The sequence below is a fragment of the Anolis carolinensis genome, chromosome 1, assembly GCF_035594765.1.
Source record: "Anolis carolinensis isolate JA03-04 chromosome 1, rAnoCar3.1.pri, whole genome shotgun sequence".
NCBI lineage: Eukaryota > Metazoa > Chordata > Lepidosauria > Squamata > Dactyloidae > Anolis > Anolis carolinensis.
In genome coordinates, this window is record NC_085841.1 from 54,396,842 (window position 1) to 54,422,187 (window position 25,346).

Here is a 25,346-nt window from a genome sequence, read left to right on the forward strand (position 1 = left end):
TGCACTAAGGCATAAAAAGAGAAGGTGAAATGATAACCAACTTTATGATAGCTGAAAGGATATCACGTAGAAGATGGACCAAATTTATTGTCTGTGGAATCATTTAAAAAGTGATTCCACTTAAACATTAGAAAGCACTTCTCAATGGTAAGAACTGTTCACCTGTGCCTTGGAAGATGGCAACATCTTTAAAAAGAGGTTAGAATTCAGGGACTCGCAGGTTGAGAACCACTGCATTTGTCCGATAGGCTGTTAGGAATTGTGGGAGTTGAAATCCAAAACACCTGGAGGGCAGAAGTTTTATTGAACGAATGCAGTGGTTCTCACCCTGCGGGTCCCTAGATGTTTTGGCCTTCAACTCCCAGAAATCCTAACAGCTGGGAAACAGGTTGAAATTGTTGGGAGTTGCAGGCCAAAACACCTGGGGACCCACAGTTTGAGAACCTCTGGAGTAATGGATTAGGACCCATTAGGATCATAACCTATTGGGTAGCAGAGTTTTAGGAGTATTCCTTTAGTTTATTGGGTGATGGAAGATCACTGGGTGCATAAATAATAAATAATGAGTTTTCTTAGGGGTGAGAAAAGCAATCTATAAATGAAATAAATAAATGAATACAGCAGAGTCTCACTTATCCAACATAAATGGGCCAGCAGAATGTTGGATAAGCAAAAATGTTGGATAATGAGGGATTAAGGAAAAGCCTATTAAACAGCAAATTACATTATGATTTTACAAATTAAGCACCAAAACATCGTGCTTTAAAAGAAATTGACAGAAAAAGCAGTTCAATACATGGTAATGTTATGTAGCAATTACTGTATGAATTTAGCACCAAAACATCGCAATGTATTCAATACATTGACTACAAAAACATTGGCTACTAAAAATTGACTAGAAATAAAGATAGAATTGCATAAAATTTACATATAGTAACAACATTGTCGAAAGTTAAATCTGTAAAAAGTTCAGTCCTTGCTGCCTAGAGAAACAACTGTGGATCTGAACAGGAGGCAGAGTGTGTTGGATAATCCAGAATGTTGGATAAGCGAAGGTTGGATAAGTGAGACTCTACTGTATCTTATTTCTATTTGATGCTCTCAGCAAAGATTCAAGTAGACTTCTTTAAAATAACATGTTTGCTTTACTCACATCTTCATGTATGTATAGATACAGGTACATTTCTTGTCAAGTTAAGCTTTAAAACATTTCAGTTTGTATCTTTAACTTATAATCTTTAGCAGTCTCTTCAAAACTATATTGCTTTGTACAGCTCTCTTTAATAACAGTCTACTTCCAAGGAACTCAGGCCTCGACTGACTTCTAATTTCCTACACTGGCTTCTGTACTCAAATAGACTCAAGCATCAACTGTCATTTCTCAACTGTCATCCTTTTAAACTGCATTCTAAACAGGCACTGAACCAGTCACATGGTCTGCAGCCCCTCCCACTGCCTCAAGTACATAGAGCTAAGAAAACTGCAAACCAAAGACAACATACACTTCAGGAAATACACTTCTGTTAGTCTATGTCAGTCCATTTACCACCGTAGGCCACATAATCCAACCCACACGACTCTGTTGAACTTCAGGTGGCTTTTTAAATTACTGTGAATGTTTATTTAGATTTTATGTCACTATATAATTCTTCTTTGATTCTGTCTGACTATATTGGTTTAAGTTATTGATGTTATACTCAAGTAACTGATATTAGGTTTGATGTGAAGTTAGGTTTTTCATGCTGTATTCATATGTGGGGTCTTGTTGGGATTTTATGCCAATATTTATCTGTTTTTTGAAGGCACAGAATGTATGCCGTTGTTTGTTGGAATCCGCCCTGAGTCCTTTCGAGGAGATAGGGCGGAATAGAAATAAAATGTTATTATTATATTATAAACAACACATTATAAACAGACAAAACATTTGAGGTGGCTTGAGAAGGTTGCGATCTCCAACAGGTTTGATGGGAGTACATTAGTTATGCATTCCTGCCTATGATGGAATTGGATTACCGGGTAAGACAGCATCTACACCAGTGCTTCTCAACCTGGAGTCCCCAGGTGTTTTTGGCCTACAACTCCCAGAAATCCCAGCCAGATTACCAGATGGTAGGATTGCCACTCTGAGTCCCCTTCGGGGTGAGAAGGGCAAGATATAAATGTAGTAAATAAATAATAAATAAATTTCTGGGAGTTAAAGGCCAAAACATCGGGGGACCCACAAGTTGAGAACCACTGATCTAAACTGTTGAAATAATGCAGTATGACAGCATCATCGAGAAGGTCTTCTGCCTTCTCTGCCAGAAAATGCATCTACATTATAAAATGAATGCAGTTTGACAACAAGGTAACTGCCACGATTCCTGGGAATTTATAGTTCGATGGGGCAGAATAGCTTTGTGGCAAAAGGACCTTGTAAAACTACAACTTCCAGGATTCCATAGCACTGAACCATAACAGCTGAAGATGCACTTTCTGAGCTCTCCTCCTCCTCCTCCGCCCAACACGTGCTCCCTCTCAAGGAAGCCCACGTGTCCTCTATCCAGCAGCCCTCTCCTTCTTTTCCCAGCCCCACTTTTCGCTCACTTTAGTCCCGCCGAGGCGCAGCACCTCCTCCAAGGTAAACCTGCTTCCGTCATCGGCGGCGTCTTCACCATCGTCGTCCTCAACGCTTTTCGAGTTGCCTTCCCGAGGCTCCATTTTCTCCGCTGGCTTCGCGCATGCGCCAACCCGTCTTCCGAGTACTGTGCTGCCGACGACGACTTTCCGAGGGACTAAGGTCCTGCAAGATAAGTAGGAGTGGGAAAAAGACGAAATACGTGTTTTGTGAAAGCCACGGAGCAAAACATATACTCCGCTCTTGTAATAAAAGACAAAAAGTGTTCTTGATCAGAAGTATGCTTTAAATTGCGGGCTCGTTGAGGGGGTTCTTGTTAATGGGCGAAACTCTGTACGCAATTATCAGGACCTGCCGGAGAGATGGAACGTTCAGAGCGGAGTTAGATTCCGGGAGTCGGCATGGGGCTCGCGCGTGCCGGAGGAGCCTTGCTGAGGGCCGCGCGCCCTCGTCTCCATGGCAACGGGGTGGGCCTTCCCTGCGTGGCGCCTCCACTGCGAAGGGACCCCCAACGGCTTCCAAGTAAGCGCAGCGGAGAGCAGCCACCTCCACTCGCTGAGGCCCTCGCTGCAGGCTGGAAGCCCTCTATGTCTTCCCTTTTTGGCCTCTCAGGCCTCATGAGTCTTATAGGACCTTTTAGTTCAGTGTTTCCCAAGCTCAGGCCTTGCATGTGTTTTGGACTTCAACTCCCACAATTCCTAACAGTCTCAGACCCCTTCCTTTTCCCCCCGCAGCCGCTTAAGCTGCCATGGCTCAGTGCTATGGAACTATGAGAATTATATGTCTTGTTGAAGGCTTTCCTGATCCGTATGAGCGTTGTAGTTTTACAATATCTTTCGCCTTCTCTTTCGAGGTTCTTCTGCCTCACTAAACTACAACTCCCATGATTCCATCTCATTGGGTCAAGGCAGTGAAAGTGATGTCCAACTGTCTTAATTCTACGGTGTAGATGTACCCCAAGATACTGCTTACCAGTCTGTGTTGGAGATAGCAACCTTCTCAAGCTTCCTCTATTTAATATTTTGTCTGTTTTATAATGTGTCGGTTTATTTCCTGAAGTCGACGTCTTTGGTTTGCAGTTTCCTTAGCTCTATATACTTAAAGCAGTGGGAAGGGCTGCAGACCATGTAACATGTTCAGTTTTAAAAGGATGACAGTTAGAAGAGAGTTGAGGCTTGAGTCTGTTTGAGTGCAGAAGCCAATGTTAGAAGTTAGAAGTCAATTGAGGGTTGTGTTCTTTAGAAGTAGACTGTTATAAAGAGAGTTGTGCAGAGCAATATAGTTTTGAAGAGACTGTTAAAGACTATACGTTAAAAATACAAACTGAAACATTTTAAAGCTTAACCTGACAAGAAATGTACCTGTATATTTAAATACATGAAGTTGTGAGTAAACAAACTTGTTATTTGAAAGAAGTCTACTTGAATCTTTGTCTGCTGAGAGCGTTGAATAGAAACAAGATGTTTATGTGTCTAGTGATCTTACATTACCCAATAAACCAAAAGAACACTTCTGAATAACAGATCATAATCCATTAGCCCAATAGACTGAGATTAGCTGTATAGTATCCATGCAGCGGAACTATTGCAGTTTGATATTTCATAGTGCTGTAATTGAGATGTACTTCAGTGCAATGGAAATCTGGGGTTTGTAGTTTTGTGAGATGTTTACTTCACAAACCATACAACACTCCCATTTATCTTTCTCTGTCCCAAAGTTCTGGTCCCACAATGAACTACAGATTCCAGGATTCCATAGAATGGAGCTTCTGCAATTAAAGCGGTGTTAAACTGCTATAATATGACATGCCGATAGTCTCCTTGACTAAAAGCAGAACCATGATTCAGATTTCAGAAAAAGCCTGGAGTGCACTGGGACATTTTTGTGAAGGGAAGTGTTGGTGAGCATATACTGGGGATCTTTGCTTCTTTGCCATTAAGAATTATTATGGACTAGGGCTGCCTTGCATGTCTCTCTTAGAAAATACTCTTCTGATGTTGGTGTTATTTATTCCAGAGGCCTCAGTGTCAACACAGACTGGAGAAACCCCCTTAGCAAGTTGTCTTTAGAGCACTGCTTAAACATATAAATGTTGGGCTCACGAAAAATTTGACAACTGTTTCTTTCTGAATGTCACCCATTTACACAATTCTGTTAGCAACAACCTTCAGGGTTTACAGTGGGCTCTGCAGTCAGTGTTACAGCTGCACTCTACAAAAAGGAAAAGCAGCCTGTTTAGAAAGCCTTGCAAATGCAGATTTGTTATTTTATATACTTGAAGTCACATAAAAAATTCTTGGGCAGAAAGGATGTGCTTGTGGAAAAGGTTTAAGAAGCCCTGCTTTAGAGAAAGGGTAGGTACAGTTCCTTTCTCGAGTTATCTGTTTTAGTAATCCTCGTTGTCCCAGGGATGCTTCTACACTGTAGAATTAATGAAATTTGACACTACTTTAAATGACGTGGCCTGGATAGTGATTACACAAACGACTGAGTGCTGATGCACATTAAGGGCTCTCTTTAATGTGTTTTTATGGATGTTACCTGTCAGCCACAGTTTGAAGCTAGCTTTGAACTGCATTAAAGGAGGCCTTTGTTACTTATTGTCAGTAATGTTTGAGGACTGTGCAAAACTGAGCAGGTTACTGTAATCCCTGTAAAATTTCTATGATCAAGATAGCATCTCCAAGTAGATGTTCATATTGTCAACATCCAACAGTAGGGCTTATAGTAATGCTTTTAAAAGGCAGCAGTATTAGAAACATCCACATTTTTTCAGATACATAATAATAGAGATGGCTAACCTAATTTTTTCTACACAGGTTGTTCCACTGCCTTGAGATGCCAGTACTTTAGTTCAGAAAAAGCAGCAGAAAACAACTCCATGACTCCCATGCTGAAACATCTTGTGATGAAGATAAAGTCAACAGGCCCCATTACAGTTGCTGAATATATGCGTGAAGTTTTAACAAACCCTGTGAAAGTATGAATGTTGATGCTGCTAAGTTTATATCACTGAAATTGTTTTTATGACCTAGCTCCAGGTCATATTTCTTTCATTCAAAGCTTTCTGAAATGGCTAATAAATACATTGAACTCCTGCCATATCTCAAAAAAAAATCTACTAGAGTATATTCCCAATACAGTCTGATTCCCATATTCACAGAAAATACATTCCTGAACGTAACAGTGGAAGCAGGAAACTATGGGTAATAGCGAACCCTATTGAAATGAATTCTCCCAGAGATCTGCTCGGGAAGATCTCTCTAGAAATTTTGTTAGGTCCTCTTCATGCACAAGAAGTGGAAAGGGGGAGAAATCACCAAAGAAGAATTCAAACGTATAGCCAACACCTGTAGGGAAAAGGTTCACAAGGCTAAAGCGCAAAATGAGCTCAAGCTTGCCAGGGACATAAAAAACAACAAAAAAGGCTTTTTTGCTTACGTTGGTAGAAAAAGGAAGAAAAAGGAGGCGATAGGGCCTCTGCGAGGAGAAGATGGGGTGATGGCGACAGGGGACAGGGAAAAGGCAGAACTGCTCAATGCCTTCTTCGCCTCGGTCTTCTCACAAAAAGAAAGCCATCTTCAACCTCAGCAACATGGAATGGACGAAGGATTGGGGGAAATCCAACCCCAAATAGGGAAACAAGCTGTCCAGGAACACCTGGCCTCTCTAAACGAATTCAAGTCCCCAGGGCCAGATCAGCTACATCCAAGAGTATTGAAGGAATTAGCAGAAGTTATTTCAGAACCACTAGCAATTATCTTCGAGAGTTCTTGGAGAACGGGAGAAGTCCCAGCAGATTGGAGGAGGGCGAATGTGGTCCCTATCTTCAAGAAGGGAAAAAAGAACGACCCAAACAATTACCGTCCGGTCAGCCTCACATCGATACCAGGCAAGATTCTGGAAAAGATCATTAAGGAAGTGGTCTGCGAACACTTAGAAACAAATGCGGTCATTGCTAATAGTCAACACGGATTTACCAAAAACAAGTCATGCCAGACTAATCTGATCTCTTTTTTCGATAGAGTTACGAGTTGGGTTGATACAGGGAATGCTGTGGATGTAGCTACCTGGATTTCAGTAAGGCCTTCGACAAAGTCCCCCACGACCTTCTGGCAAACAAACTAGTAAAATGTGGGCTAGACAAAACTACAGTTAGGTGGATCTGTAATTGGCTAAGCGAACGAACCCAAAGGGTGCTCACCAATGCATCGTCTTCATCATGGAAAGAAGTGACAAGTGGAGTGCCGCAGGGTTCCATCCTGGGCCCGGTTCTGTTCAACATCTTTATTAACGACTTAGACGAAGGGTTAGAAGGCACGATCATCAAGTTGGCAGACGACACAAAACTGGGAGGGATAGCCAACACTCCAGAAGACAGGAGCAGAATTCAAAACGATCTTGATAGACTAGAGAGATGGGCCGAAACTAACAAAATGAAGTTCAACAGGGACAAATGCAAGATACTTCATTTCGGCAGAAAAAATGGAAATCAAAGATACAGAATGGGGGACGCCTGGCTTGACAGCAGTGTGTGCGAAAAAGACCTTGGAGTCCTCGTGGACAACAAGTTAAACATGAGCCAACAATGTGATGCAGCAGCTAAAAAAGCCAACGGGATTCTGGCCTGCATCAATAGGGGAATAGCGTCTAGATCCAGGGAAGTCATGCTCCCCCTCTATTCTGCCTTGGTCAGACCACACCTGGAATACTGTGTCCAATTTTGGGCACCGCAGTTGAAGGGAGATGTTGACAAGCTGGAAAGCGTCCAGAGGAGGGCGACTAAAATGATTAAGGGTCTGGAGAACAAGCCCTATGAGGAGCGGCTTAAAGAGCTTGGCATGTTTAGCCTGCAGAAGAGAAGGCTGAGAGGAGACATGATAGCCATGTACAAATACGTGAAGGGAAGTCATAGGGAGGAGGGAGCAAGCTTGTTTTCTGCTGCCCTGCAGACTAGGACACGGAACAATGGCTTCAAACTACAGGAAAGGAGATTCCACCTGAACATCAGGAAGAACTTCCTCACTGTGAGGGCTGTTCGACAGTGGAACTCTCTCCCCAGGGCTGTGGTGGAGGCTCCTTCCTTGGAGATTTTTAAGCAGAGGCTGGATGGCCATCTGTCGGGGGTGCTTTGAATGCGATTTCCTGCTTCTTGGCAGGGGGTTGGACTGGATGGCCCATGAGGTCTCTTCCAATTCTACTATTCTATGATTCTATGACTCTAGGGCAGTGGTTCTCAACCTGTGGGTCCCTCGGTGTTTTGGAATACAACTCCCAAGAAATTCCAGCCAGTTTACCAGCTGTTAGGATTTCTGGGAGATTAAGGCCAAAGCATCTGGGGACCCACAGGTTGAGAACCACTGCTCTAAGGCAACTCTGATTCAAAGCATAAAGTTGTCAAGACAGCCTAGAAAATTTCTAGAGAGGATATTTTTGTCAGATATGGATAAGTGAAACTGGGGTACTGGTGCTGTGGATTCACGGTAATTCCAGTGCCACATGGCTTCTATGATATAATATATGTGTATTTATATCCCACTTCCGCTCTCCCAAAGGAGACTTAAAGTGATAACAGTAAAAATCTTAACAATATGTCAATTAAAACTCAGAGAATGCAAACATTAAATTAGAATTGAACACAGGCCTATTATATATAGTTAAAACCAATAAAACCATTTAAAAACCACTTTCAAAACCATAACTGCATAAAACACCGCACCCCTGGCTTGATCTTAAAAACTTGAAGAGCATTCCTGCAAAGAAATAATCTCAACAGGCTTGTATCAGAAGTACCGTAATTGCAAGTCATAATACATCACATTTGTTCCCATCTGGTGTTAAAAGGTCTGTTCCTCACATATTGTACAACTACAATACAGGAATTTCGGCTTTTTCTATCAGCAAGGAATAACTGGTGTTCCTGCTTAATGCAGGGTTTGGACTTTAGCATTTAGATATTGGGTAAAAATTCATCTGATAACATTTCTTCCAGATATTTGTACCTTCTTCGGAAGGAAAAATATATCTGTGATCAAAAGCCTTTTGACAATAAATCACAATTATTAGGCCTTTAATCCCATTTGGATTATTCTCAGAAAAAAATATTTTCTTGACCTTTAGATAAAGTGCTGTAACTCTGATGCTCATTAAAGGTGCTCTTCAGTTCATCCTTGCTTGCTTCTAATTTTATCAGTAGTCATACTGATTCTTTCCCAGTATTGACTTTTTTTCTAGGATTAGATTTAATTGTTTCACATACATAGCTTTTATTGGACATCTGTTTTTCAGGAATGTTTACTGTAATGAACAGCTTTAGTCTTTTAGGGATGAAATGTTGTAAGCCTCAACACCTGCAATTGTTTTTACCAACTTTAAGCAGACAAGTATGTGAAAATGAGCAAAGATTAGAAATTTCAGTAAAATCAAAGGGAAACATGCAGTGATCAGCTTGTTTGTTTCTGTAGGGCTATTACATACAACATGACATGCTAGGAGAAAGTGGAGATTTTATTACTTCACCTGAAATAAGTCAGATCTTTGGAGAGGTATGTACAATTATTTCTTAATATACGTGATGTATTACACTTATCTCTGTTACAAGTAATTGATTTTCTAGGTCTCATTGAGACCTGATTAAGAAGCATTACTGTTTTAGATTCTTATTGAGGTTTACGTGCTATTCTTTTTAAATTTATGGGAGGGTTTTTGAAGAATTGTTTCCCAATGTTTGTTCAATTGGCAATAAAAAATATCCCTTTTCTGAAATTGACATTTCTGTATCTAACATCATTTCATTGACAACTATAAGAAATCAAACTATAACTACTTACCTCTGAATATTTTTGAAGAAATATCCACTTATTATTTACTAATATTTGATGGCATTTAAAAGTTTTATCATAATTTACTTTGATCTAGCTTATACATTCAAACCATTCCATATATAATATCAGTATAATCTAAGTGAATTTTTAATGTTCTATTTTTTACTGTCGTAGAAAAGACAGGATTTCTCCCAAACTTATTTGGCCTACCACCCCCTTTCCAGAAAAAAATACTACTCAGCGCCCTGGAAATTATTATGTTTTAATTTTAATAGCAATTAAACAGAAATATATATGTACCTGTGGCCATCACTGCTCCCCTGGATTGCTGCAGTGCCCACCAGGGGGCGATAGCGCCCACTTTGGGAATCCCTGGTCTACAGTCTTGGTAGTAGGCTGTCCTTTTATACTGGTCATATATATTATGCATATCTATGATAGAATAGATATGATCAATCAATTTATAAATGCAATGTTTTTAAGGAATAAATTGTATCTCGTTCATTTCCTGTAGCTAATAGGCATTTGGTTTGTCAGTGAATGGATAGCTAATGGAAAGCCAAATAAATTTCAGCTGGTTGAACTAGGCCCAGGAAGAGGGAGTCTTACCAGTGATATTATACGGGTAAGTAAACATAATTATTTTTTCCACAGCAGTACAGCCTAGTAACTTGCTTTTTTATATATAACTGGCATACCACTTATCCAAGCTCTTTAACATTTCCGTCTCATTGCTTTACACAAATAAAGTTTATATAAATAGGTAAAAATAATTATATAAATTGCCACTATTGTATACAGATAATACTATGTAACACAATTTTGTTCCTGGGTTATAAGTATCATTTCCTAATTGGTTCTATCATAAAAACGTGGAAAAGGTTTACTAAACTACAAAAACTTTGTTTTTGCGGAACATTCTGCAGCACATTTTGCTATAGTTTTTCAATGAATATCTCCTTCAATCTCAACCAATTCAACACAGTTTGTGACAACCACAAAAATGAGGTTTCTGGAGTATAACAACCACTTCCAAACAACTACACTTTCAAACCAGGAACATATTTTTATCAAATTTTGTTACATTTGGGCTGTGGTGCAGCTGGTTAAGTAGCCAGCTGCAATAAATCACTCTTGACCAAGAGGTTGTGAGTTCAAAGCCAGCCCATGTCGGGGTGAACACCCGACAATTAAAATCAAATTAGCCCTTGCTTGTTGTTGACCTAAGCAACCGAAAGATAGTTGCATCTATCAAGTAGGAATTTAGGTACCGCTCTAGGGAGGCAAATTTAACTAATTTACGACACCATAAAACTCGTCCAGCTCCCGTTTGGAATGAGGAAGTATCTATCAAGATGCCACAATGGATGATGAAGCGGCTGCTCCCCCTGTGGCCAGAATCGAGCATGCCCTCAGGAAGTTGGAATCTGGAGAATGTTAAATCGCCTCTGTGTCTCTGTCTCTGTCTCTGTCTCTATGTTTATATGGCATTGAATGTTTGCCATTATATGTGCACATTGTGATCTGCCCTGAGTCCCCTTCGGGGTGCGAAGGATGGAATATAAATACTGCAAGTAAGTAAATAAATAAATAAATAAATAGTGTAATTGAAATGCTTGTTAGAATTTTACGTCTAAGCCCAAATCAGAAAAAAATCTATAAAATTGCTACACATTGTATATCTAATAATAATGTCTTCTGTTAATAAAGGTTTTTAATCAGCTGAATTCTTTGCTTCATAAATGTGACATTTCTGTTCATCTGGTGGAGATCAGTCCCAAATTAAGTGAAATTCAAGCATCAGTTTTAACAGAAGGAAAGATAAAATTACAAGAGAGCTGCCTCGCTTATATGCAAGGACTTACTAAAACTGGGTTGCCAATTTTCTGGTACAGAGACTTGAATGATGTGCCAGGAGGTAAGATTTTGCTGGTTTACTGCTTTTAAATTATATTAACAATTAATTCTTTTATTAAAATTAAGAACAATTCTGAAATTGTGGGTAGAAGGTTGCGTACATAACTTAAGTTTTTCTTTTGTTTTTCACTTTTGTTTTTCTCCCCAGGCTTCAATTTTTATTTAGCTCATGAATTTTTTGATACTCTACCTATCCATAAATTCCAGGTAGGATACCAAGCAATAATATAATTTTTCTTAAGGAGCATATGTTATTTTTAGAAAGAACAAAAACATAACCAAGTGAAGAAAAAGAAATGAATATGGAATGGAACTTACACTTCAAAATTAATAAGTTAATAGAAGAAAAGCCAAATAAAATACAATTAGTAATAATCTGCAATATTCCTATTGACTTTTTAATCTGCTGATAGAAAAAAATATCTATATAAATTCATTATTTTAAAAATACTTTAGATTGGTATTAGGTGTGATACTATCTGCAAGATGTGTAAAAGACATGTGCCTTCATTATGAACTTTTCTAGAAAAGCAGTATTTATTTACTACCTAAGTCACTGGGTTCGCTAATGGAATTATGTAACTGTTAAGAACAGTTTGTGTAGTCTGCCCCCGCTCTTTTGTAAAAAAAACATTAAAAATGTTGTGCCGATGACATATACCTGTTAATACTTACAGCATTGTAACAGTACAGTTATTTGAGATGTGAATTGCAAGCAACAACATAATATCAGACTTTCTAACTATGCTGTTTGAATAGAACATAACTAACTACATTTCACAGCTACAAGTACAGGTCACAGAAAACAATTGGTGCAATTTTTTTTGACTGACACCTATTCCATTTCCTTGTGTCAGAAATGACAAGCTCTACTGACCACTTTGAAATAAGTTAATTGTTCTGATATTTATTTTAAATTAATAGAAAACAGAAAAGGGGTGGCGAGAGTTGTTGGTTGACATTGATCCAGAAGCTCCTGACAAGCTGCGATTTGTCCTTGCGCCATCTGCTACTCCAGCTGCAGAAGCCTTCATACATGTAGGTTGGATTATATAATTACATTTCCAGGTTAAGCATCCAGCTAATACTGCTGTTGTGTTGCATACGCTGAGTTGACTACTTTTCAACATGTATTTTATTGACATTGTCATTGCTGTTTCCAAAATGCTTAGATACAAACTTACTTTAATAACATCATTTGTATGCATTTATTCTACAAGCAAATTTAGGGAAACTTTAATTAGGAAAGCGTCAAAACAGGATTTTTTTTCTCGTGGCAACAGTGCTACATAAAGTGTATATATTCTTTGGCAATGGTGTGTAGGATTTGTTTCTATATTTACCTTGTTTTAATTCAGCATACAAAATGCTTATCTAAAACAAACATTACTTTTTTCTAGTTGAGTCTTAACAAGAGACCTTTTTGTACTATTATTGCAAAGCATGTTCCCAGTATCTGCTCTCTTGCTGCAGGTTTTCCAGATATTTTCCCCAAAGACAGTTTTTGTTACATGTCACATAGATTTGCTGCTTTAGATTTCTTCAAAGAATCCTGGAAATTTGAAAACTCATGTATTCCATAAAATTCTGAATGACCTGAAACAATTTCTCAAATAATTTGAGAAACAGCAGCTAAACTAATTTATAAGCACAGACAGAACATGGCTCTTATTTGTAGAAGATGTTGTATGAATGCAGTATTGTAGGGGTGTTCTTATCCTGGAGAGTAAATAATGTCCATACCTGTACTGCAACAAAAATTTTAACGCATGAATTCTTTATTAGGACAAAGAATCCAGAGATCATGTGGAGGTGTCTCCTGATGCTGGTGTCACTGTCCAGAAGCTAGCCCATAATACTGAGAAGAATGGAGGGGCTGCACTCATAATAGATTATGGACATGATGGGACAAAAACAGATACTTTTAGGGTAGGTTGATTCACCTAAGTGTCCTGGAAGTCATCTTGAGAGTATTAAGACAGTAATTTTTAATCTCACTGTTAAAAGCAACTTTTGAGAAATGTAGTGCAGATTTGTGGCATTTTATGATCATAATTTATATCCAGGAGAATGTGGCAATTATTTCAAATTAGTTGTAGCAGTAGAGGAAATAGCCAAACTGCAGCGTAAAGGAGTAAAAAAAGAAGATAGTTACTAACAAGTAGACCATCATCATGCTGTACTCCTGTCATCTGAAAGCCTTAGTTGACCAGATGAAGCAGGGTTTTTTGTTTTGTTAATATATGGTGGTTAAGCCATGTGCAGGAGAAACATTCCTCCAGACATGTGTCAGCTGGACATGCACTGAGGGTTTAATTGTTCAGTGTGGAGCTGGGCCAAGAACAGCATGCTTGGGACATATCCAGTTGTGTCATGGTGACAAGCCTAAGGGTCATTTCCTTGGCTGATACAGAAATTGGCAAAGGGTATATAAGTTGGAACATGTTACTTCTGTCTCTTTCTGAACTCTTTCAAGTATCTCTCTGATCTATCTGAGCTGTGGGTATTGCTAGCACATAAATGATGAAATAACTGAAATTTTATGAGAACCATCACCCCTTGTAATGTTCCTCCAGCAATAGCAAGAATATCCCTGTGGGCAGAAAAATCAGGCAATTCCAGCTGGAATGCCCTCTACGAGGGTCTTCCTCCAGGGGAAAACCAAGAATGGGCAACTTGGAAGTCCCTGAACAGACTCAGAAGTAGAGTTGGCAGATCAAGACAACCTGGCAAAATGGCATTACCTAGAAGAATCCTCCAGAACAAACTCAGCATCTGTATGCTTGCCCACAATGCCCTGCCTCATGCACAGAGAAAGAAATGTTCAAAGCTACAGACAATGCGGTTGCTGTTGCCTATTTTTGGCCTAAAATTATTTAGCTGCTTGTGCTCTATTTTATCAGTTTTATATGCAATGCTTTTTACTCAAAATAAAGTAACAGAACAAGAAAATAAAAGTTGCGATCAAGGTTGCTTGATAGAAAAAGACTGTTCTGGAGTGATTAATTAAAAGCAGCAACAGCAGAGAGATAGAGAAGCGCTTGCAATGGCAAGTAGATAAGATACAACAGATTAAACTGGTATGGCTAAATTTGTGCATGCCCCAGAAACATTTGTTTTTGGGTGCTGCAAGTTAATCCAGGGATTGGCTGAAACCCACACGCTCTGACCCCTAACATTTTTTCCTTTCTTTTTCAGGGATTCCGTGGCCATAAACTTCATGATGTATTAATATCCCCTGGAATGGCAGACCTCACTGCTGATGTTGACTTCAGTTACCTGAGAAGAATGGCTCAAGGAGTGGCTGCCTTGGGTCCTATAAAACAACAGGATTTTTTGAGAAACATGGGCATTGATATTAGACTGCAGGTAGGGATCACAGTTGCATCTAGTATTTGAAAAGCCCTATTTAAGCATTCTGAAGTATAAGTAAAGGTGTGCAGAACAAGGGATATTCTAGCCCAGCCCCCTCTGTCATTACTACTCTCACGTGGAGAGCAATTGTCTGAAGGACATGTAGGCAGTCCCCAGGCAACGAACAAGATAGGTCCTGTTAAGTTTGTTCTTGCATTGAATTTATAGCTAAGTCGGAACAGGAGCATTTTTAAGTGTAACTGGATAGCATAGGGAAGGGTTAACGCTCCTGCAACATTTGTTTTGCTGTTCAGAAGGTTTCACTTTACTTTCTGTCCCTGTGACAATTTGATTTTGAACATTTTGGGTTATGGAAACAAGGTGTGATAAAGCTTCAGCAGAGACTTTTTCTCATGATAACTCTTCCAGGAATTTCCCCTCCTAGGGATAGATTTCTTCTAACTTCCTGTTGTTTCACACACCCTACCCCAATGTTAGTAACTAGGAGTTATATGTACATGTCAAATGTTTGTAACTTGGGGACTACCTGCACATACATGTATGGAGTCTCTCTGCATCATTTGAAACACTGTATTTTTTAGCATTCCTGATCACTTGGAGCACCTTAATGAATAAAGGATGTTCTCTAGTTCAGATGAACATTCCACAATAGGCGAGTAATGATGATGCAGGATAGGGCTACAGCAGTCCTCCCTCTTTCCTTTTGCAGTTTTTTTTATATTTGCATCTGTATCATTTTTTCTGATGTGTTTTTTCTGTTTATTGTAATTATTTGGGCTTGGCCCCCATGTAAAACGGGGCGTTTTAGGGCGAGTCCCTTCGGGGAGTTTTTTTTTTTCGTGTCAGGAGCAACCTGAGTTGCTTCTGGAGTGAGAGAATTGGCCGTCTGCAAGGACGTTGCCCAGGGGACGCCCGGATGTTTCTGTTTTACCATCCTTGTGGGAGGCTTCTCTCATGTCCCTGCATGGAGCTGGAGCTGATAGAGGAAGTTCATCCACTCTCTCCCCGGGTGGGATTCGAACCTGGCAGCCTTCAGGTCAGCAACCCAACCTTCAAGTCACAAGGCTTTTATCCCCTAGGCCACCGGAGGCTTGGCCCCCATGTAAAATGCCCCGAGTCCCTTCAAGGAGATGGAGGCGGAGTACAAAAATAAAGTTGTTGTTGTTATTATTATAGTTCAGAATGGGGAGGAAAACTCAATTTTAATTGTTAACACTTTTATTCAGCATACCAAATGAAATATAATTGAAGTATTAGCACTTTGCCAGATGTATAAATTGGGATAGATAGAAGGGTGCTAGTGACTCCTAGGATGAAAAACCCTGGTAAACAACCATAATTCATGTTTCCATTTAGGTTCTTTTACAAAATGCCAAGGATGCAAATAATCGCAAGCAGCTGCTCCGAAGTTACGAAATGCTCATGGACCTGGATAAAATGGGGGGCCGTTTCAACTTTTTTGCCATGTTACCTTCCAATAGATTTGGGAGTTCAGACCAGGGAAGAAAACCATCTGCTTCAGCATCTGTGGCTGGATTTGGTGAACTTGTATGGAAGTGAATTCCTGTCTTCCCACTTGATTTTTATTTCTCTGATAAAGATGCAGGCTTTCCATATGATCCCCTGGGGAAACCGGTTACAAGCAGTTTCCTATAAAATAATTGTGACTGGTTTTGTGAAAAATCTACATGTTCAGTCACAATATAACATGTCAAATAGAAAAATATGGTTCTGATAGAACTTAAAGTTGACAGTAACCCCTGTGGGGAGGGTAAACAACACATTCTGGTTGGGAAAATGCATCTTGATCTCTCGTTAAGAGATTATGCATGATTGTACCATAAAAATATTTATTAAAGATCTGTTTTTATAATCCTTTATTTAGTGCATTGTGTGCCTGTATTCTCTTTTGAGAGAGTCAATATGTTTTAAGCATTGGACTCAAACACATGAACTGATTAATGCCAGCTATAGTTCTAGAGACAACGATTATCACATTGTTAATGAACCTGGGCAAATCTTTAGCTGGACATTACTAGCTGTAATAATGGTGATAACAGTTGAATCCATATTTTTTATTAAAACCATACTGCAGTCTTTTTATTTCCATAGCTGTATTTACAAAGGATTCTGACACACGATGATCCGAGTCAGGAGAGAATATGGCAATAGAAAAGGACACAAAATAGGGAAATAAAATTTATTTTTAAGCATAGAAGATATTTACAAACAATGGAACATATAAAAATATTTTCAAAAGTACTTGACAGTGTCTTTTTGAGGCTACAAGTTTACATGAATATCTTCTAGCATCAATACAGCTCTATTTCTGAAATGAATGCAACTTAATTAAAAAAAAAGACTAATGATAATGCAACACTGGGTACAAATTATTCTGGAGCAACTGATTAATGCCAACCTTTCAGTGACTTAAAGCTTGGATTAATATTTTAGGTATTCATAGGAAGGTATGCATTTTACAGTTCGTACAATGTGTTTAACAACTATTACAGAGTAGAAACATTCCAGTTTTCTTTATTTGCAACAATGTTTCTATTCTTATTCTACTGGTCCGCAGCCCTGCTGTTCAGAAGCTTAAAACTAATTCAAGACGCATAATATAAATCTTGCCCACTTGACCTTGTCTGCTGCTTTTCAAAATATCAGACACTGAAACTGATCTTAATGTTGCATTCCCAGGCACATACTTAGTCCAGACTATGTCACAATGATTATAAGATTTATTCTGAATATTTTAGATGCACTGTTTAAACTAGAAATGGGGAACACATTTGATCCTGTCCTTTTGCTGCATAAACTTGCAACAGAAATTGGACATATTTGAACACTATTTCTACAAGATAAATGCTGGCATGACTTTATTACCTTTGCCCAAATATGTCTTGCAGCTCACATGGAACAGACAAGGAAAGCTAAATTTATTGCAATCCACTGAGCTATTTACTAGAGCTTTCCAATCCAATTTACAGAAATCAAAAGAAAGCAAGTTCCTGCCACCAAATTGGCTCTTAACACTCAGTTAATATCAACAGAAATGCACCAATCTTCTAGCTCACACCACCCACATAAATGGTGTTTGCACATGGGGCAGCAACACATACAGATAAGATACAGATTCAATTTGAAACACTTTAAAAGAAAAATCCATCAACTGAGTAGAAAAATAGGATGCAAGAGCAAATACCAGAACTGCAGGCTCATAGTCACCTCAGTATTTTTAATGGAAGCAGTTACAATTCAGCTGCAAAAAGTGACATACACACAATTATGAATAAAACCTTATTTACTCTGACTCATGTGGCAACTGTACTCTATTTCTTCCAGGGTTTGCAAATCGCTGTGTCTGTATCTGAAATTTTGTCATTAAGAACATAAGATCATCTTACTGGATAGGATGTTTGGTACAGTAGAGTCTTGCTTATCCAACATTCTGTATTATCCAACACAGTCTGCCTTTTAGTAATCAATGTTTTTGTAGTCAACGTTTTCAATACATTGCAATATTTTTGGTATCCAACATCCAACGTTCTGCCGGCCCGTTTACGTTGGATAAGTGAGATGCTACTGTAGTTTGTTGTCTAGCCTCCTGTTAATACAGGAGCTGACCAGTTGCTTTTGGGATATGAGAGTAATACTGATCAATAGAGAATTTTAAGTTTGGTGGCAGTTGAATCAATGCAAAACAGCATTAAAATGACAGTATTTATTTTAATTTAGATAATGTTGTAAGTTTTTTTCTGAAGCTTAGTCCATTTTTAACCAGTCTTTGACATACTGCGTTCTTTCTGTTGCACATGTTCTTTAAAAAAATAGTTCTGACATGGAACATCATTTCAAGAGAATCTTTGGTAGTGTCTACAGCACACATTTCAACAAGCTAAAACACATCTAAAGACAAGGGGAAGAGAGAGCAGCATTCTACTGTTCAACAACATGGGAAATAAGTTGGTTTTACAACAGCTGTTAAAAACCATGACCCAAAAGAAACTACACCAGGCTGCTCTAATGTTCTCCAGATGCGCTGGAGTTCAACTCCCATCAGCCAGTATGGCCAATGCCATAGCCATACTAGCTGATCTTCATGTATATTGGTTAACATTAATCACTCTCTTCATAGTTTCTACTGCTGCTTTAACAACTACAGCCTCCTCTCTAGGAAGAAAAAAAATGCAGTGGAAAAAATCACATTAAAAAAACTTATATTTGCATGGCTTGTTCAACGTTTATCACTGCTAAAAAAAATCTTCAAAATAGTGACACAAGTTGATACAAAAGCTCTTCATCCCCGTTTAATGAGGTAACTGCAGTGAATAAAAATTTACTCACAGGTGCTGTGTCCTTTACAACTGAACTACTAGGCATATTATTAAACTTCCCACACTCTATTCTTCTATCCCTGATGGGTTCAAGTTAACTAGATGTACCATTGTTGTCTATGCATTCCCTTCCCAATTCATAGAACATGAAGTACTACTCACAAAGTATGAAAGTTTAATGTATAGGTTTGATCACTTTTCAAAGGTTGGCTGGGTAAAAATGTGCACTATAGAAATTACAGAGGAACTAGCTTATCTAGTACAATGAAAAGCTGATGATTATGGTCCAAGATTTAAAGGAAGCCAAAAGGGAGACGACACTGCAATCCTGTCTCTCCAACAGCCCAAAATATAAAGTGTTTTTTCAATGAAATCAGAGAATCTAATGAATATTGTACTGGAAAATCAAATGGTGCTTGAATGAGTTCAAAATAAGGTAAAATTCAATTTCTAGCCATGTCCTTTTAAAAAATATATAATTTTTCTATAGCAGAGTGACCAAAATGGTAAAAGCTATGGAAGCCAAGCCCTATGAGAAGCATCTTAGGGAGCCAGGTAAATTGAACTTCGAGAAGAGAAGATTGAGAAGAGACATGATTAAGTATTTGAAAGGATGTAACATTGAGGAGAGGGCAAGCTTGTTTTCTGCTGCTCCCAAGGCTAAGACACAGAGCTAAATCTACAATAAAAGGAATTCCACCTGAACATGAGGAAGAACTTGCTGATGACAAGTTCTCAACAGTGGAATATGCTGCCTTGAAGCATAGGAAAGTCTCTTTCTCTGGATTTTTTTTACGCAGAAGCTGGATGGCCATCCGTCTAGGGTGTTTTGTGTTTTCCTGCATGGCAGAGGGTTGGACAGGGTGGCACTTGTGGTCTCTTCCAAACCATATGATTCTAGGCACCACTTTTTCCACCTGATGGCATACAGATCACACTGTTGCAGTCTGTCCCTCTGCTAAACGAAGGCACAAAGTCTTTTGTACATTTCAAAGTCACATTTAACGTCTGCCATACTCTATTAACCCACCATGTGTTACATTTACTCCTATACTAATGAGCCATAAATGCAAAACACAGCTTGTCTGTATTCAATAAAGATAACATACATTTACCTCATGAGGCTGCTTTAATTAAGGGAGAGGAGCAAGATTTGACTATTAAACCTATTTTGACTTTTATTGCTTGTCCACATCACACCTGCTCATTGAATACCAGCATTTTGTATGGGCCCTAACACTCAAGCTTGTTGTAATTATTTGGTTCAGATTTCTCTGTAGCTTCATAACACATGTATCTAAATACCAGAAAATAGTACTCTATGGCTTAATAGGTATGAAGTAGAAAACCATTACAATTGTTTTGTTGTGTAAACTACCAAAAAGCTTGGAAAATTCATGAACATCAATTCACTGTGCATTTCATTTGTAAGTAACATCACTGTGATGTACCAGTAAGGCAATGTTACATGAATACTTTGTGGCTATTCACCCAGTGCTGGATCACAATAGTCAAAGATGCATAGGCTTTCCATAGCATCTAGACCTCCCACAAACTGACTCAGGAGATCTTCCATTGCTCCTAAATGGAAGCTGAAGAGCAAAACAGGACATTTGCTCTGGAGAAACACCAGTGTTGATTTAAGTGCCTTCCCCTTGATGATTCCTATGGGTCTTCCTCCATGTCATCTGGATTGGGAGCCATAATAAAATGCTTGGGGCACACAAGGTTGTGTTCATATGCATGTTCTTCCCAGCGAGCATCATCGCTTTCATGGGTAATGTAACGCTCTCCAATGCGGGTTTCAAACTCCCGAAGATCAAGCCACGTTTGATAGTCCTGAGAAAGAGGAAAGTTTTAGGTGAGCTGTTTAGGGGGGGGGGGGGCAGACATAAAGGAATAATTTCAATACAGCCATTATTAGCCTTTGAAATGTTATCTTTTTCTGAAGTTGCAGCACGTAAGTCTTTCTCCTTTGCACATGCCAGTATCACCACTTTTGAGATAAACCAATGTGATGGACTGATAATGTGCCACCAAAATAGGAAGGAATACATCAAGAAGGTGGGCAAAAGCACAGCAGCAGACTTAAGAACATACACCAGAATTGATTTTGAATGTTCTTCCAAACCTTTCTTACCCCAAAATTAAAAGGAAAGCAAACCTTCCTCACCCTGAGGATACAAGGACCACACCAAATGGGAAGTATGAAGGTTACAGACTTCTACCAAGTCTGATATCCTAGACATGTTCTCTAATATTCCATGTCAGAGCCAAGCTTAGAGAGAAGCACTTTTAGGAGAAATGATCTTTCTTATGTGACATTTTGGGGTTATTTCAATGGGAGGAAAGGCTAACACGCATTCAAAGTAGCAAATCCTTTAAACTGCTAATATTATGAAAATTACTCTATTTTTATCATGATCTACTATAAAAAATATTCATTTTCTCTACTTGCGACAATGACAAGTACTTCCCAATTCTGGCACAAATTAAAAAGAGGCAGAATTTCTTCTGAAACAAATATCGATTTCTTTCCAATACTAACTGGTGGGGGAAAGATTCTTGCAGAAAAGATTCTGTAGGTAGAATGGGGACACATTGTTCAGCCCTGGGGGGGAAAAAACCCCAATTTTTTTAAATCGCATGCAGTTAGAGCATCTATAAAGAAAAATAAGTGGGAGGAATGAGCAAGAAGTGTTAAAATATTCAATCTTCCTATTTGCTTAATTCCTCTCCTGTCCTTTGCAAGTGCTGCATTCACTATAAAGCTAATCACTTTCTCTTCTTAGAAGTGAGATAGTTGTATCTTAAGTAAAAGAGTAACTGCAAATAAGTACTTCCAAGACAAAGCTCCAAGATGCATAGAATGTGCTGGAGATGGCAAACCATACATTCATGTCTGATTAAGAGTAAAAAGGAAAAGAAAGAAAAGAAAGAAAGAAAGAAAAATGAGACTGTAGGCATTGTTTTAGGTTTTCTAACCCATCTGATCCAAAGAGTCTGGGCAGTACTAAATACCACCTAAAATGTATATTAAAACAAATCTAGCAATCCAATAGTTGGCTCTGAAGTGCAGCCAAAATGAAAAGGTGCCACATCACATTTACACAATGAGGTAGGAGAGAAAGCATTTTGTAATGCTTGACAGTTTTACTCAACTTGCACCAAACAGTGCTCTAAAGTTTTAGAAGTCTCATTTCTACAAGACTCTACTACTTAAGTCAGATAATGATTCACCTAATTGGATTGGGTACAGCATAGTAAAAGTGGTATGCATTAGTTGTACCTGTAACCAAGGATGACTAAGTGATTTGTCAACACTGTAACGTTTTCTCATCTTCACTTGTAGCAAATTGTTTATTAAGTCAATCGCTGGGGGAGAAAGTAAATGGAGAAAAACATAATCAGAACAAGTATTCAATTTATTCTCCATCCCACACTGGAAAGGAAAACAAGTTTAGTCTTAAGAAACTGATTTGAGAAACAAGACATATAAAAGACAAAGGAAAGCTGAAAGCTTGTTGAGTCAACAGCCATTAAGGATAGAATTCATCTCCCTCTCAAACCAACAAGACTTCCATTGGTTTTAATGCACCTGATTTCTGCCCTAAAGAGGACATTTTACATATACAGTAGAGTCTCACTTATCCAACACTCGTTCATCCAATGTTCTGGATTATCCAATCCATTTTTGTAGTCAATGTTTTCAATACATCGTGATATTTTGGTGCTAAACTTGTAAATACAGTAATTACTACATAGCATTACTGCATATTGAACTACTTTTTCTGTCAAATTTGTTGTATAACATGATGTTTTGATGCTTAATTTGTAAAATCATACCCCAATTTGATGCTTAATAGGCTTTTCCTTAATCCCTCCTTATTATCCAACATATTCATTTATCCAACATTCTGCCGGCCCGTTTATGTTGGATAAGTGAGACTCTACTGTAGTTTAATCTGGAAGTAATTTTGAACTCAATAGATTTTATTTCTTAGTAAAAAAAAAAAATTCAATGATCAAGGCTGTTTACTAGGTGTTTTTCGATACCTTCCACCAAAATCACTTTCCGATATTCCCTCCAAACTAATTTACAAAGTCAGAAAGTTCACATTGGCTATAAAAGGGATGCACTAAACCTAAATAACAACTTCCAAATTGTCACTTCACACAGACCAGCAGTCATAAGTTACACGTTACATAAACATGCTTGAAACCTAAGTAATGTTTATTTTCTAGGAAGGCCTGCCTACAGTCATAGCCTACTGCTTTGTTAATTTTGGAGCAAACAAGAAAACATACTTTAAAAATGGTGCATATAAATTCATGTTCTTGCTTAGTTCAAAAATGTTTGTGCCATATCTATACAGAGGATCCAGGACTGACTCTGGCAACTGGGGCTTCATTAGAACCCAGAGCAAGAGAGGGTTAATTTGTTGGACAGCCAGTGGTGAAAGATTTTTGAAACTCTGCCCTACACCTTCATTTGTCTATGCTGATCTGGGATTTATTCCCCCACTTAAAGCTGGGAATTGAAAAGCCCTGAACATACTGCCTCACAGTATCAGAGTCCTAGCTCTTTTCAGAAAGAAATTCTTCTTCTAGCACTAAAATTCAGTCTCGTATATAGTAGGTAAAGGTTTCCCCTGACGTTAAGTCCAGTCATGTCTGACTCTGGAGGTTGGTGCTCATCTCCATTTCTAAGCCGAAGAGCAGGCGTTGTCCGTAGACACCTCCAAGGTCATGTGGCCGGCATGACTGCATGGAGCGCCATTACCTTCCCGCCGGAGCGGTACCTATTGATCTACTCACATTGGCATGTTTTTGAACTGCTAGGTGGGCAGAAGCTGGAGCTAACAGCGGATGCTCACTCCGCTCCCAGGATTTGAACCTATGATCTTTCGGTCTACAAGTTCAGCAGCTCATCACACTGCTCGACAGCTCCAAGAAAAATGCAGGGAACAAAACCAACCTCTGTACATGGCATTTATTGATCTTGCAAAGGCATTCGACACAGTGAATCACAGCACTCTCTGGACCATCCTCCAAAAAATTGTAAGGGCGCCCTTACAAATTTGTGAACATCCTGCGGCTCCTCCATGATGACATGATGGCAATAGTCTTGGACAGCAACGGCTCCCAAAGTGACCCATTTAAGGTGGAATCAGGTGTCAAGCAGGGATGTGTTATTGCCCCTACCTTATTTTCCATCTTCATCGCTATGATACTTCACCTTGTTGATGGGAAGCTTCCCACCGGAGTGGAAATCATCTATCGGACAAATGGCAAGCTATTTAACCTCAGCAGACTAAGAGCCAAAACCAAGGTCACTACAACATCTGTTATAGAACTCCAATATGCCGATGACAACGTAGTCTGTGCGCACTCAGAAGACCACCTACAAACCACTCTAAACACCTTCGCAGAAGCATACGAGAAGCTCGGCCTCTCATTGAATATCGAGAAAACCAAAGTGCTCTTCCAACAGGCGCCAGCTAATCCCTCTGCAATGCCAGGAATACAGCTTAAAGGTGTAACATTAGAAAACGTTGACCATTTCCGCTACCTTGGCAGCCACCTCTCCACAAAAGTCAACATTGACATTGAAATACAACACCGCCTGAGCTCTGCGAGCGCAGCATTTTTCAGAATGAAGCAGAGAGTGTTTGATGATCGGGACATCCGTAGAGATACCAAGGTGCTTGTTTATAAAGCCATTGTCCTCCCAACCCTGCTCTATGCCTGCGAAATGTGGACGGTCTACAGACGTCACACCAAACTCCAGGAGCGTTTCCATCAGAGTTGCCTCAGAAAAATCCTACAAATCTCTTGGGAAGACAGGTGGACAAATGTCAGTGTGCTTGAGGAAGCAAAGACCACCAGCACTGAAGCGATGCTCCTAAGCCATCAACTCCGCTGGACTGGCCATGTTGTCTGAATGCCTGATCACCGTCTCCCAAAGCAGTTGCTCTACTCTGAACTCAAGAACGGGAAACGTAATGTTGGTGGGCAGGAAAAGAGATTTAAAGATGGACTTAAAGCCAACCTTAAAAACTGTGGCATTGTGATGAGTCATGGGCCATGTAGTCCCGTTCAAGGCACTGTAGTCCCAGATGAAGAGGAGAACTTGGGTTTTTCACCGCCTCAGTCAGAATTGGAACCTTCCCAGCCAGATTTGGGAACCTTGCACCTGCAAGAGATTTGTCTTCCAGAAATCTGTCAAACAAACCCTGGGTCTAAATCTCCTGTGTTTTCTCGCCACGAGTTTTG

The 25,346-nt window shown here is 39.2% G+C and overlaps 3 protein-coding genes across 19 annotated transcripts in view; 1 reads left to right on the forward strand and 2 right to left on the reverse strand.

Moving 5' to 3' along the window:
- cebpz (CCAAT enhancer binding protein zeta) overlaps positions 1-2,719 on the reverse strand; it is a 21,726-nt gene extending 19,007 nt beyond the window's left edge. For both annotated transcript variants that reach the window (XM_008125681.3, XM_008125674.3), the window contains exon 1: positions 2,587-2,719. In XM_008125681.3, the coding sequence (XP_008123888.2) occupies positions 2,587-2,700 (114 nt within the window). In that variant the 5' untranslated portion in view covers positions 2,701-2,719. The remainder of the gene's footprint in view (positions 1-2,586) is intronic.
- Positions 545-16,613, forward strand: ndufaf7 (NADH:ubiquinone oxidoreductase complex assembly factor 7). 4 transcript variants are annotated; one of them, XM_008125645.3, is made up of 10 exons: positions 545-1,593; positions 5,437-5,597; positions 9,082-9,162; positions 9,956-10,066; positions 11,152-11,359; positions 11,507-11,565; positions 12,283-12,396; positions 13,144-13,287; positions 14,557-14,727; positions 16,090-16,613. In XM_008125645.3, the coding sequence occupies exons 2-10, from the start codon at positions 5,499-5,501 to the stop codon at positions 16,291-16,293; spliced, it is 1,191 nt and encodes a 396-aa protein (XP_008123852.1). In that variant the 5' UTR covers positions 545-1,593; positions 5,437-5,498; the 3' UTR covers positions 16,294-16,613. The 4 variants fall into 4 exon arrangements, with proteins under 4 accessions (XP_008123852.1, XP_008123858.1, XP_008123849.1 ...); XM_008125651.2 differs by lacking the exon at positions 545-1,593 and adding an exon at positions 2,642-2,779; XM_008125642.3 differs by lacking the exon at positions 545-1,593 and adding an exon at positions 2,710-2,793.
- A 306-nt stretch (positions 16,614-16,919) lies between these two features.
- Positions 16,920-25,346, reverse strand: part of prkd3 (protein kinase D3) — an 89,444-nt gene continuing 81,017 nt past the window's right edge. For all 13 annotated transcript variants that reach the window (XM_008125702.3, XM_062974575.1, XM_062974573.1 and 10 more), the window contains 2 exons: positions 22,360-22,445; positions 16,920-20,909 (listed from right to left, as the gene is read on the reverse strand). In XM_008125702.3, coding sequence (XP_008123909.1) covers positions 20,736-20,909; positions 22,360-22,445 — 260 coding nt within the window. In that variant the 3' untranslated portion in view covers positions 16,920-20,735. The remainder of the gene's footprint in view (positions 20,910-22,359; positions 22,446-25,346) is intronic.

Coding starts and splice junctions, on each gene's coding strand:
- ndufaf7 (XM_003215960.3), top strand. CDS start 3,019: ATGGGGCTCGCGCGTGCCGGAGGAGCCTTGCTGAGGGCCGCGCGCCCT. Junction 10,067..11,151: donor TTACCAGTGATATTATACGG/GTAAGTAAACAT, acceptor CTGTTAATAAAG/GTTTTTAATCAGCTGAATTC. Junction 11,360..11,506: donor CTTGAATGATGTGCCAGGAG/GTAAGATTTTGC, acceptor TTTTCTCCCCAG/GCTTCAATTTTTATTTAGCT.